At 50.2% G+C, this 11186-nt stretch overlaps 2 protein-coding genes across 4 annotated transcripts; one reads left to right on the top strand and one right to left on the bottom strand.

The window, feature by feature from the left end:
- Positions 1-577: 577 nt before the first annotated feature.
- LOC148317910 (uncharacterized) lies at positions 578-3167 on the top strand. Of its 3 annotated transcripts, none has more exons than XM_088284907.1 (4): positions 578-658; positions 1516-1900; positions 2267-2596; positions 2810-3167. In XM_088284907.1, exons 2-4 carry the CDS (start codon positions 1517-1519, stop codon positions 3032-3034), a joined length of 939 nt encoding a protein of 312 aa, XP_088141033.1. In that variant the 5' UTR covers positions 578-658; position 1516; the 3' UTR covers positions 3035-3167. The 3 variants fall into 3 exon arrangements, with proteins under 3 accessions (XP_088141033.1, XP_088141031.1, XP_088141032.1); XM_088284906.1 differs by lacking the exon at positions 578-658 and adding an exon at positions 1418-1426; XM_088284905.1 differs by lacking the exon at positions 578-658 and having other exon boundaries at positions 1188-1900.
- A 612-nt stretch (positions 3168-3779) lies between these two features.
- Positions 3780-11153, bottom strand: nploc4 (NPL4 homolog, ubiquitin recognition factor). Its single transcript, XM_088284904.1, has 17 exons — positions 10967-11153; positions 10155-10235; positions 9404-9513; positions 9105-9329; positions 8579-8627; positions 8273-8367; positions 7915-8038; positions 7475-7654; positions 7294-7380; positions 7152-7223; positions 6825-6951; positions 6590-6750; positions 6449-6520; positions 6212-6304; positions 6025-6141; positions 5849-5951; positions 3780-5496 (listed from the first exon to the last, which is right to left on the bottom strand). The coding sequence occupies exons 1-17, from the start codon at positions 10979-10981 to the stop codon at positions 5336-5338; spliced, it is 1872 nt and encodes a 623-aa protein (XP_088141030.1). The 5' UTR covers positions 10982-11153; the 3' UTR covers positions 3780-5335.
- Between the last annotated feature and the right edge of the window lie 33 nt (positions 11154-11186).

Here is an 11186-nt window from a genome sequence, read left to right as displayed (position 1 = left end):
CCACACACCAACACGTGAACAATGATTATTTACTTAATTTTCGAAGATATTGTAAAATAAAATATTTGCAGTTTGTCAGTGTGGGCGAAGTTGGCGCTAATGAATGACGTCAAAAATCGATGTGCGAAAAAGCCGTTCGAGTGATGTTGACAGAAAACAGCCGTGAGCAAAGAGAAGCATGTGTCGTTTTTCTCCCAACTTTGTCAAGCTGAGGGTTGCAGTTTGATGATAAAATTGTCGACAAAAAGAGACGTGCATGGCAGAGCCACAAAAGTGGACGTTAGGCAACTCATCCTCGCCACTAGTTGGCGCTGTTGACACGTTGGTGAATTGTCGCGTGCACCAGGAAGAAGGAAAAGTCTCCGTTTTCATTGAAATTTGATCTGTCAAAAGTATTTATCAGTACTGGTGAGTATTCAAGAGTGAATGCTTTGTGGTATCAGTCTGGGGGGAAAAAAACTCAACTAAGTGATCCGGAACATCCCTTTAGATTACACACACAGTAGATGAAAGCAATTTGACCACACCCCTCACCGAGTTTTGTGTCTTTGATGCTTTGTGACAATTTTCTCTTTTGGCTGAAATGAGTCGGTCGTCAATTGAAACACTGGCGCTCGCTCGACTTTTCTTTGCGGCGTCGCCATCGCTCTAGTCTCAAGTAAGTCCATCGCATTCCGATGAACTCAATCGACAGCACTCGCTGTTCTGATCGATGTCGTCGGGCTGAAATGCAAACATATTGGGATGGCAAAAAAGAAAAAAACAAGTACACGCATATAATCTCTTAATCAGCAGATGTCTATCAAGTATTTAATTTTTTTTTTTTAACCTGTTCCTTGGCGAAACCATTGCAGCCGCCTTGAGCGCAACGGCGCTCGTCAAGAATGTCTCGGTTGCGGCATCAAGGCGAACTCGTACATTCAGATCGGGCGAAGGCGGTTGCGTTGGCCGCCTTCTGCCTTCAACACGTGCCGCCCGAGGTTCTCGTGGCAATGAAGGAAGCCCGCCGCCGCCGCATGGCCACGTTACGTTCATTACAAAGTCAAGTTGGCGTTTCAAAGAAGAGTTTGAATCGAGGCTTAGCGTCAACCTCATCTGATCTCCTTTCGGGATGCGGGCGAGATGATGCAATCATAAATGGCAGCAGCTCATTCACAAGTTTGCGGACACGCGAGTGTCGGGAACACAAATCAAAACGTCTTTTGCTAAAATTGCATCAAGAGTGACGAAGCGGAAGCACGTGAATCCTTTTAGAACACGTTTGACGAGGCGAAAGGAACCGAAACTGCCGCCGCCGCCGCCTTGATGTGGGCTCGCTCGTGCGCTTAGCAAAACATCGCGACGGCTTTTGTGAGGTTTGCGGAACACGCAAGCGTCGCAAGTGAGATGTCAAATTTGGGCTAACGTCTACGCAATGTTCTGCAACGTGCGTGAAGGCTGCAGTTTTTTTGTTTTTTTTTTGGAAATCCTTCAACTGCATTCTTTGTGTTCGCCGCCCTCGTGCGACAACCTCAGGATGGAGTCCGGCTGCGAGCCGCCCGACTTGGAGGACGACAAGGCGAGCTGGAGCGGACGGCAAGTCCGGCAGCTGCTCGGCGAGGCGCTGGCGGCCCACCGTGCCGATCTGGACCGGGTGCGCTCCTTCTGGATGGAGCGGTTCGCCGAGTTCCGGCGGACTCGGGACGCGGCCGCCGAAGCCACGCTGAAGGCCGTCGACGACGAGTGGAGTCGGCGGTGGGCGCGGCGCCAAGACGACGTTTCCCGGAAGCTCCTGGCCATGAGGCAGAGCGTGCGGCTGCACGTGGAGGAGCACTGGGACAACATGGAGTGGCATCTGGACCGCACCGTCGACGACTGCCAGCGAGAACTGCGCAGTGTCAAGGCCGCAACGGAGGAGAAGGTGCGCAACGACCCGCGACGCCGCCGTCCCGAGCCTCGATAGCCCCGCCTTAGACTCTCCGGCCGGAAAAATAAAACCAGTCGGAATAGGAGACTCGCGACACGCTAAGCTAACGTCGGCGCGTCTTACCTCCAACTTGCCCCCACCAACATGGCCGCCATTTCGCCACCCGAGCCTGCAAAACCGGAACTAAGAGACTTTGAAGGGCTTGCTTCCGAATTGGCCAAGTGGAGTGGACCAACACGATTTCCTGTCGGTTAAAGCGGTCGCCTTCTCCGCCTTTGCCAATCAGACAGACGCGTTGAAATGAAAGCGATTGCCCGAAAAGCGGTCGTCAATCTCAAATGTTTTTGGTGTGTGTGGAAGGTCCGGCAGAAGGAGGAGCAGCTGAGCCAGCAGAAGGAGCTCAACGCCGGCATGCTGGCCAGCCTGGAGGAGAAGAAGGCGCAGATGGGCAACGTCAAGGACGTGCTGCTCCTGCTCAAGTCCAAGTTGGAGGAGAAGGAGGAGCAGAAGCGGCAGCTGCAGGAGCTGCTGCGGCAGGAGAGCGCGCGCTGGGCGAGCTGCGTCGACGAGCTGCGGGTCGAGCGCGAGGCCGACGCCGAGGCCCTCCGTCGCCAGCGCCGCCTCCTCCAGCGCGTCGACAATGTCAAGAGCCTCGTCAAGGGCTTCGTGGGACACAACGCGCGCTTCATGGTCAGGTCCTCGCCTCCTCCGTCAGGCGCTCCGCTCAACTTTGCTTCATGCTAACCAACGACTCAAATTGAGAAGCAACAATCTGACCAAGTGCTCATTTCTATGATTTATCCCCAAAATGTTTGAAAAGAAAAAGCTGGCGCAGCGTTTTCGTGTGCCGTCAGGACACGGAAACGCTCGACTGACGGCCACGTCGTCTTTGGCTTTTGACAGAAGTCTCGGAAGAGCGCCGACGACACGAGCGACGAAGACGAGCGCAAGGGCGAAGCGACGCAAGACGACCACGCCGCCAAAGAAAAAGCGGCGTGCCGGGCCGAAGAGGAGAAAGAAAAGAAGGAGCGAGAAAAGCGAGTCAAGAAGGAAAAGAAGGAGCGAGACAAGCGCGAGAAGAAAGAAAGGAAGCAGCGGCAGCGAAAAGAAAAGAACAAAAAGGAATGAACAAGGAGCTCCAAATGCAGGCCGAGTTCGCTCCCTTCAAAAATGTTCATGTCAACAAAGTGCAAAGGCGGCACGGCGGCAATGTTGGGCGCAACCGGACATCAGATTTGCAAACTGATATTAAATGTTGAAAAAAAAAAGACTCGTTATTTGAAGGCAAAAACACCAAAAATCAAAAACAGCTTGATTATTATTATTTTTTTCCAATTGTGGTCTGGAAAGCGGAAGGAAAAGTTGCGACAGTTTCATTTTCAATCTTGATTTCCAAATGGAATATTTCGCTTTGTTTTGTTAACGCACTAAATGTTTGCATTTTCTATCCGTTTTGCAGACGTGCAACAATGCGAGAACGCAAATGGTCGCATCTACAAAGAGAAAAACGCTTTTGCGCTTTGAGTGCGGACGGAGGATGACGTCCAAACGAGAGCCGCCACAACCAAGTGGCACTTTTGTTTAACTCGCACGGCAACCAAAGTGATCCAAACTTGCCCACAAATAAAACAAAACCTACAACAACAAATGACAAAATTCTTACAGGAAGTTGCACACAAAAAACAAGCCACAACCTTTTACACTTTGCCTAGAGTACATTTTACTCGAGAAAAAAAAAAGGCTAAAATATTCCGCGTAAAATTCAGAGATTTTTTGTTGAATATTTTGCAGGGACCAACGGTCGTTGCGGTGACGTCGTTTTATCTCAATCTCATCTCGATGAAATATATTTCAAGAGGAAGACCAAAAGCAATTTCCAATTTTGAATTCTTGGCTTTTATTCCTTCAAATGTTCTTCGCCACGTCAAGAGGAAGCTTGCTCGGCAAACGTCGCCCGCTACACGACTTCAGAAAACCACTCAAGAATTCACTTTGCCCCCCCCCACACACAAAAAAAAAACATGTCCAAAATCATCTTGCCTAAAAAATATTTTCTCACATCAACAGAATTACAGTCAACTCAAAGCAGCATAAATAGCCGGCAGGGACGCGAGCAGTTACTCGGCATTTGGAAAGTTCGGGCCGAGCGTGTCCACTTCCGTCCTGGTTTTGGGGACGTTGCAAATCCTCGTAAAGGCGCGTTTGTTGCTCAGGGAGGCGCCGCTAAGTCAGCAAGTTTGCTTTTCTACATCCAGCTCGATTTCATTTCACACAGATCTTAAAAAATTTCACAAGTGCAACTTAGCAAGTCACAGAAACTCTACAACTTAGTACGCCGCATTTTGCAGTTGCGTCTTCGTAAGTTTGGGTCTTATTCACTCGCAAGTCATGCACACTTTTTGTATCACCAAAGTGCGACTTAGTAAATCGTAAACGCAGCCCCCCCCCAAAAAATTTTTTTTCTTTTCCACAATCCAGCAGCAGCGGCGCCTTCCGTCACTTTTTGTGCGAGCAACGACGACTTTCGTGTCAGACGTGCGACTCGCAGAAGTCAAATCACGAAGGCAGAGGGCAAGAACATCGCAGTCGCGCGCGCTCACAGAAGACACAAGTGCAGATTGCGTCGTTCGGCACATCTGCGACTTTTCAACTTGCTCGCGTTTGTGTGACTTCTTTATTTGTCAGCCAAAGTTGGACTTGTGAGATTAGAATAGAAATAAAAGACAGCGGCGCCTTGAGAGACAAGTGCCTCCCTGGACTTGTGTGGGAGCATAAAGATGTGCGCTTCCAAATGTCCACCACTAGATGGCAGCAGGAATTAACATCGGTTTCCTTGCAGTTGAAGGACAGCGACACTTGGTGGCGCCAAAGAAGAAGGCAGGACAAAACAGCAGCAATGTTTTCTGCTCGCATTTTTCCGTTTATTAAGACACCGCTTATTTTGGCCATCGGATATAATTCTCTCTTCCAATTGACCATTGACCTTTCGTTTTACATGTTTGCAAGCCGATGTTTTGCCAATTTTTCTTTCAGTTGTGAGGTTTAACAACAACAAAAGTACCTGTTCTGCAAGGCAGTCAAACGTTCCGCCGGTAATTCACATCCTTGTTTATTGTCTTTGTGGGTTATTATTATTAGTTTTTTTCGGGGGGGCTTTTATAGATGATTTACTTGCTTGATTTGAGATCAGGAAACAAATTCAACTTGCATCTCAAGGCACCACATTTGGTTCCGATTCCAAAATCATGTCAAAGAAAACAAAAACTTGAGTAGAGGAAGCGGCGAGCACCAGTTGAGTGAAGACGAAGACGAACGCCGACCACGTTTGAGCCGTCGCGGTCCCACCCAGGAAGCAGGACGCGCTCAATACTCACAGCAGAATGGCCCAGGATGTTTTATTTGAAAGCAAACGGGGGCCGCGGGGGGCTTCTAAGTGCGGGGCAGCCGGCACATTTCGCAGTGCTCCGTCCCGGGCTGGTTCATGAAGGTGCAGTGCACGCACGACCACATGGCGGAGGAGGACGGGGGGGCCGACAGGTCGCCCATGCTGTCGAAACCCACCGATGCCGACGGCCGTCCCCCCACCGTGCCTGTTGGGGAGGGGGGCAAATGTCACGTGAAGACGTTGCAAGAGGCGTTGCACTGCGAGGAGACTTGAGAACAAACAACTCATGCGTTACTTTGATCATCAATTAGAAAAGTTTGACTTGCAGCCTCAACCATAAATCGTCCGGGATGTGACGTGTGTATACAGCTTTTACTTGGGAAAACTATTTTCACGATGTTATGGACCAAAGCGGGAACGGAAACATTGTGTCCCGTCTCGGAATAACGGGACAAAAATGAAAACCAGATTGAGAGAATACAAAGCAGTCATGACTAGCAGCGACATTTGCGCAAAGACAGACGAGTTGCAGATTGTCAGCCGTGACACAAACGTACCGCACAGCTGCTCGATGGTGGCCCACTGCTCCGACTTCTTCCAGGTGTCGGCGAGGTCCCCGTTGGATGTTTTGACGGCGTCCAGCAGCAGGCCGATGCTGTCCTGCAAAAAAAAGCGCACGTGTTGATCAGGCGCCCGTCCGCCCGCCCGCCCGCCCGCACGCCGGCCAACTCACCCTCAGAGGCATGACCTCGTTGGTGACCAGGAAGAGGAGCAGATGGAAGTCGGACACGACGTCCAGGAAGGACGCGGAGGCGCACTGTGACAAATACGTGGCCAGGCTGTGGAAGTCCTGAGGAGAAAGACGCAGCTCATTGCGGCCACTTTGTCACTCGGAGCGAAAGACGGGCGGGCGCCCTTACTTGCGTCTCTCCGAGGATTTCGCGGTTCTCGATGGGGAAGCGCTGACTGGAGCTGAAGGTGAACTGGGGGTCTTTGGGAAACGTTGTCGTAATCTGGCGAGAAAACCACCACATGCAAGGCCACCAAACACACAAAAATTCCTTGAGCAGCACCTGCTCACACGTTAACTAACTTCCTCATGTATGACACACCGTCAAATATTTAAAAAATTAATTGTACGCGCGGGCAGAGCTCACATCAATGATGAGATACTCCACAGGCAGCGGCCGTGCCAAGAAGGTGACGTCGTTGCCAAACTTGTCTTTGTCCTGTTGACAGAACAGCGCCGTTGATTGGCGCCGCGTCGCAAGACGAGGAGCGCGCGGTCGGAACGTCACCTTGAAGAAGACGTCCGGGACGTACTGCTCGGGACTCGACTCTTTGGCGTAGCCCAGCTCGGGCGCGTCCTTGCAGGGCAGCAGGCACTCGTCCCTCACCAGAGCCATGCACTGATTGGACACCTGGTAGCCCTCAAAGTGCACCTGGTTGTCCGGACCGCCTGACAACAAGCGGCAACAGTCGGCGACAAAAAGTCGGCAAAACGCGCGTGCCGACACGCGACCGCGGCCTGACCTGTGGCGACCACCGTCACAAACTTGGAGCCAAAGTTGCCGTCCCGAGAGAGTTTGCAAGGGTTGGAATGTTGATTTTGGAAGAAGCCGGCCGTGATGCACTCCTCGGCGCTCAGGAAGTGAGAGTCCTGTCGGCGACGAGCAAAATCAGGCGGCAAGTGATCATTTGGATGTGAAATTTCGCTCATTATCGCATTCTGACGTGTTTTATTTCCTTCCTTGACCGAGACCGCAAAAACTAAGAATGAGAATCATTCCCAAAAGAGGCAAAAGTGCGACTTTTCACAAGCGCCGGCGACCTTCATGGTGCGACTCGGTCCACACCGACCTGGTTTCGGGTGAAGCGGACCGTCCCGATCCTGGTGTCCTCGGAGAGAAGGTCGGAGAAAATCCAGCCCACCTGCCCAACAAGTTGCAGGTGAGAGAAAGCGAGGCCGACGTCACGAAGACTCGTCGACGCGGCGACCGACCTTCCGAAGGCCGAGCTTGGCGGCGATCTCGTCCACGGCGGCGGCTTTGGGGTCCTCCAGCAGTTCCAAATTGTTCTGAGTCGCGTTCTGAACCACAAGACCGGCGCACGTGCGCTCGTGTTACTTTTGTTCCCGCAAACTTCAAACAAACGGCTCGAAGCGCTTTAGGACACGCGGTCACCTGCGGCGGCTCGTAGATGGCGGCCACCTCGGCTCGGATGCCCAGCGGGATGTCTTTGTGCTCCGTGTACCTGCCGTACAGGTAGCCCACCCGCTGGCTGCCCGTCTTGCGCCAGAAGTCCAGAAAGCGGTCGGCGATGGTGTGGTTCTCAAACATGATGTTGTCCACGTGCCGATATTTCTGGAGAGCAAAGACAAAGTCAAACAGGTCACAGGCCGCACGCTGCCCAAAAATGGCACCAAAAGAGGCTGAGGCGGAATCATCTTCATAAAGTTATTGAGAACACAGGATTGTGATTCAGTGACTTTCATTCCAGTTCTCTCCTACACAATTCTTAACAAAAGGAAACTCAACAAGAGTGTCCGATTGTGCAAATGGAATTTTGGTTTGTGTGCGAGTGTGGCGAAAGCTTCAAGATTTACATTGACGTTGGCGCTTACCTGTCGGTTGAGCGTGATGGCGCTGGGCTGGCACTTGGTGCAGATGCCCTCCGGCCAGGGCGGGTGACCTTCGCAGCCCGACTTGATCTTACAGCTGATGTTTTCCAGGGCGGCAAACTTCCCTCTGCAGAGCACCACACAAGAGCTCGGCCACGCTTACAAACACATCGTTAGCTATGGGGGTTTTTTCGGGGGGATTATTAGCCTTTCAATCCTTGGAAGAGAGATAATTAATATAGTAATTCAGATTTTTAAATCACTGCTACTGGAAACATCTGCCTTTTTATCATAAAAAACATGATTAAAAAAGCGTTATGAATAACGGATGGACACACACAAAAGGAAGAGAAGCGCTCACTTGTCGGCGCCTCCCGTCAGCTTTCGCAGGTACGCGTGAAACGACATGTGCTTGACGGGCGGGTCCAGGTGGTTCAGGTAGTCTTCGTCAAAAGGCTGCCAGAGGAGAGACGCATCAAGTCCACGCACAGGACAAGCGAGGGGGAGGAGCAGAACGAGAAGAGGAAGAGGAGGCAAAGAAATGAAACGGCTTGAATGAGGAGAAGCCAAAGAGAAGAAAAAGTCAGAAAAGAAGAAACGATAAAGAAGAGAAACAGCCACAGAAGAATAAAACGACAAGAAGGAGGCAGAGGAGTTTCGTTCTGACCTCCAACGGGACACAGTGTACACACTTGCCCAGGGCGCCATGACGACATCTGCGACCAGAGAGGACAAGTTTAGAAAGTGGACGAGTTTCATTCGGAAAAACAAAATAACTCTTTGAAACCATCTTGGCGTAAAACAACAATGTTGTAGTGAGTTCATTTGGACACAAGTAGCGCTTCGCCACCTTTTGCTGTGGGCATCAATTTGACGGTGATTTTGGCTGGCCTGTTGTACCGCGATGGGCCACAAGAGGCAGCGCTGAGCTATGCTGGAAGAGACGCCGTGTGATCAAGAGCCGGAAGAGACAAAGACGCCCCCGAACGCAACTCGGCATTTTGTGTTCCCGTGTCGCCTGTGTACGTTGTCGTCTTGGCTTGTATATGCTGCCACTTCGTTCATGTTCAAGTTGCAGCTGTCTGAACCCTGACGATTGCTAACTGCTAATATCCGCGAGCTCATCGATGGCCTTTCACGTTGTATGCTAGCATGAAGGTGCGTGCATCTCGACCGGGCGTGCGTCCCCTCACAGCTGCGCGTCGCGGTTCCGGTAGATCTTGCCGTCCTGTTTGGTCAGAAACTGGTCGATGTCGTCCTCCTGGATTTGCGGCGCCGTCTGGGGGCGCGGCATGAGGAAAGACGAGGAAGCAGACGGCAAGGACGAGGACGAGTGCGGGGCGGCCGTATCCATCACCTCGGCGGACGAGGAGGCGACCGGCGAGCCCGACGGGAACAAGAAGAGCATGTCGCCGTGCCTGCCGGGCCACACAAAATGCTTTTAGCGACATCACTTCCTGTCCTTGCGACTTTTGCGTCGGCTGTCGCTCACTTGATCTTCAGCAGGCTGAGGCTTTTGTTCTGGGAGAGGATCTCGCCAGTTTTGTTGCGGTTCAGGTAAACGGAGAATCGGTTGGAGTTGAAGCCGAATTCTTTGGCCACCTACAAAACACAATCCATCAAGTCAACACGGTCAAACGCAACAACGTGAAAAGGTATGAAAAAAATAAACAAAGGGTAAATTTGGAATTAGTCAATATACATATATCTATCTATATATATATATACATATATATATATATATATATATATATGTATATATATTCTTTTTTTTTTTTTTTTTTTGCATTCGAGCTTCACAATTCAGGCAAACATTTTTATCGAGCAGGCCGATATTTGCGTTGTCAATTACGAGAATGACTTTAGAATTTTTCTGGTCTACTACCAAGAAGCTGAGACTGTCATGTCATGCGCAGCAGCTTGGTATGCTTCTTATACTGCCCCCTGGTGGCCAAGGCGTGCAGAACAGAAGGAGCAGCAAATTGTCTGTCCAATTGTTGGGGAATTGTGATTGTGACAAAAACAATTTCAAATCTTTTTCATTCATTTTTTTCAAACATTATGTTAACATTTTTAAAAAGAAACATTGTTAAGTGAAAATATGACTTGTTTTGAAAAAACAAATGTACAAATCATTGCGATTTACGAATAGTAGCTTGGTTACATGAATTGAATCGAGGCATCGATGCGAAAGGTTTTGTCCTTTAAAAAGCAAACCGTGCGATCGATTCTACAAAAAGTACCTTCTTTAAAAAGGCAGCAGCAGTCTCCCGCTTGGTTGAAGGGATTTTCTTCATCCCATCCGGGGACTGAACCCGGATGATCTACAAACAACAAAATAAATAAATGAAAACTTCTTTCGCATTATTTTAATGATGTAAAACATTTCCCGGGTGATCGCTGGTTTCCAAATGCTCGTATCGAACATGTCGGCTCGCTACAAATTCCCAACAAAACTGAAAGTTGTCAAAAACATCCCAATGTGATGTACATTGATGGATTTGCAAACATTTTCTGGCCTGTCTGCTTGTGATGTTGCGGTGCTTTGTGCTTCCCACCGCAAATGTCGTCAAGTTCGGGTTTCATCACAATCCAACATTTGCAAAGAGCAAAACGTCAATGCGAAAACAGCGCAGTGGAGCGACCCCAAAACCCAAAAGTTTGGTCACTATTTTGACGAGGAAGTTTTTTTTTTGCTGTTGACCAAATCCACAAAGCAACTTTGCAACAGGCTCGTGTGAATGTGCCAACATTGTCAGATTTCGGAGCACAGCCATCCTCGTTAAAGATGATTTTTAAACACTCTTCTAGAGAGACTCTTCGAAGAGACCATTATGTTTATAAATCAAGGCCGAATCTTGTCATTGGCTGAGCTACCGCTAGCCGGCCAGGCTACGAGCTAATTGTGCTGCCTCATCACAACGACCAGTTGCTGCTAGCGGCTAACTAAGCTAGCCGCGAGCCGCACTAGCTCGCCTTCGTCTCGGCAGAGGCCAGCAAAGCACAATCGCCACTTCTGGCTTGCCTGCTCGCTCCTTTGCTTTTTTCTACTTACGATGGTTTCGGCCATGATGGTTCCCTCGCCGGCTGCTGGATGTTATCGTCTTGTGAGCTGCCACAAGTTGAAGAATGGACGCGTTTTGACGCCGTGTTTGTCAACGAAACTCCATCCACAGCGGGAGCAACCAACATTAGCGTCCGACGCGACAACGCCGGTGCCCGGACGAATGGAAATGTAACACCCCCCCTCGGAAACATGTTGATTCAACATTTCC

This window comes from Idiotropiscis lumnitzeri, chromosome 20, assembly GCF_059441095.1.
Source record: "Idiotropiscis lumnitzeri isolate Australia: NSW breed Sydney's pygmy pipehorse chromosome 20, RoL_Ilum_1.0, whole genome shotgun sequence".
Lineage (NCBI taxonomy): Eukaryota > Metazoa > Chordata > Actinopteri > Syngnathiformes > Syngnathidae > Idiotropiscis > Idiotropiscis lumnitzeri.
The sequence above is the reverse complement of the archived record's forward strand: the minus strand, read 5'-3'. Positions and strand labels throughout refer to the sequence as shown.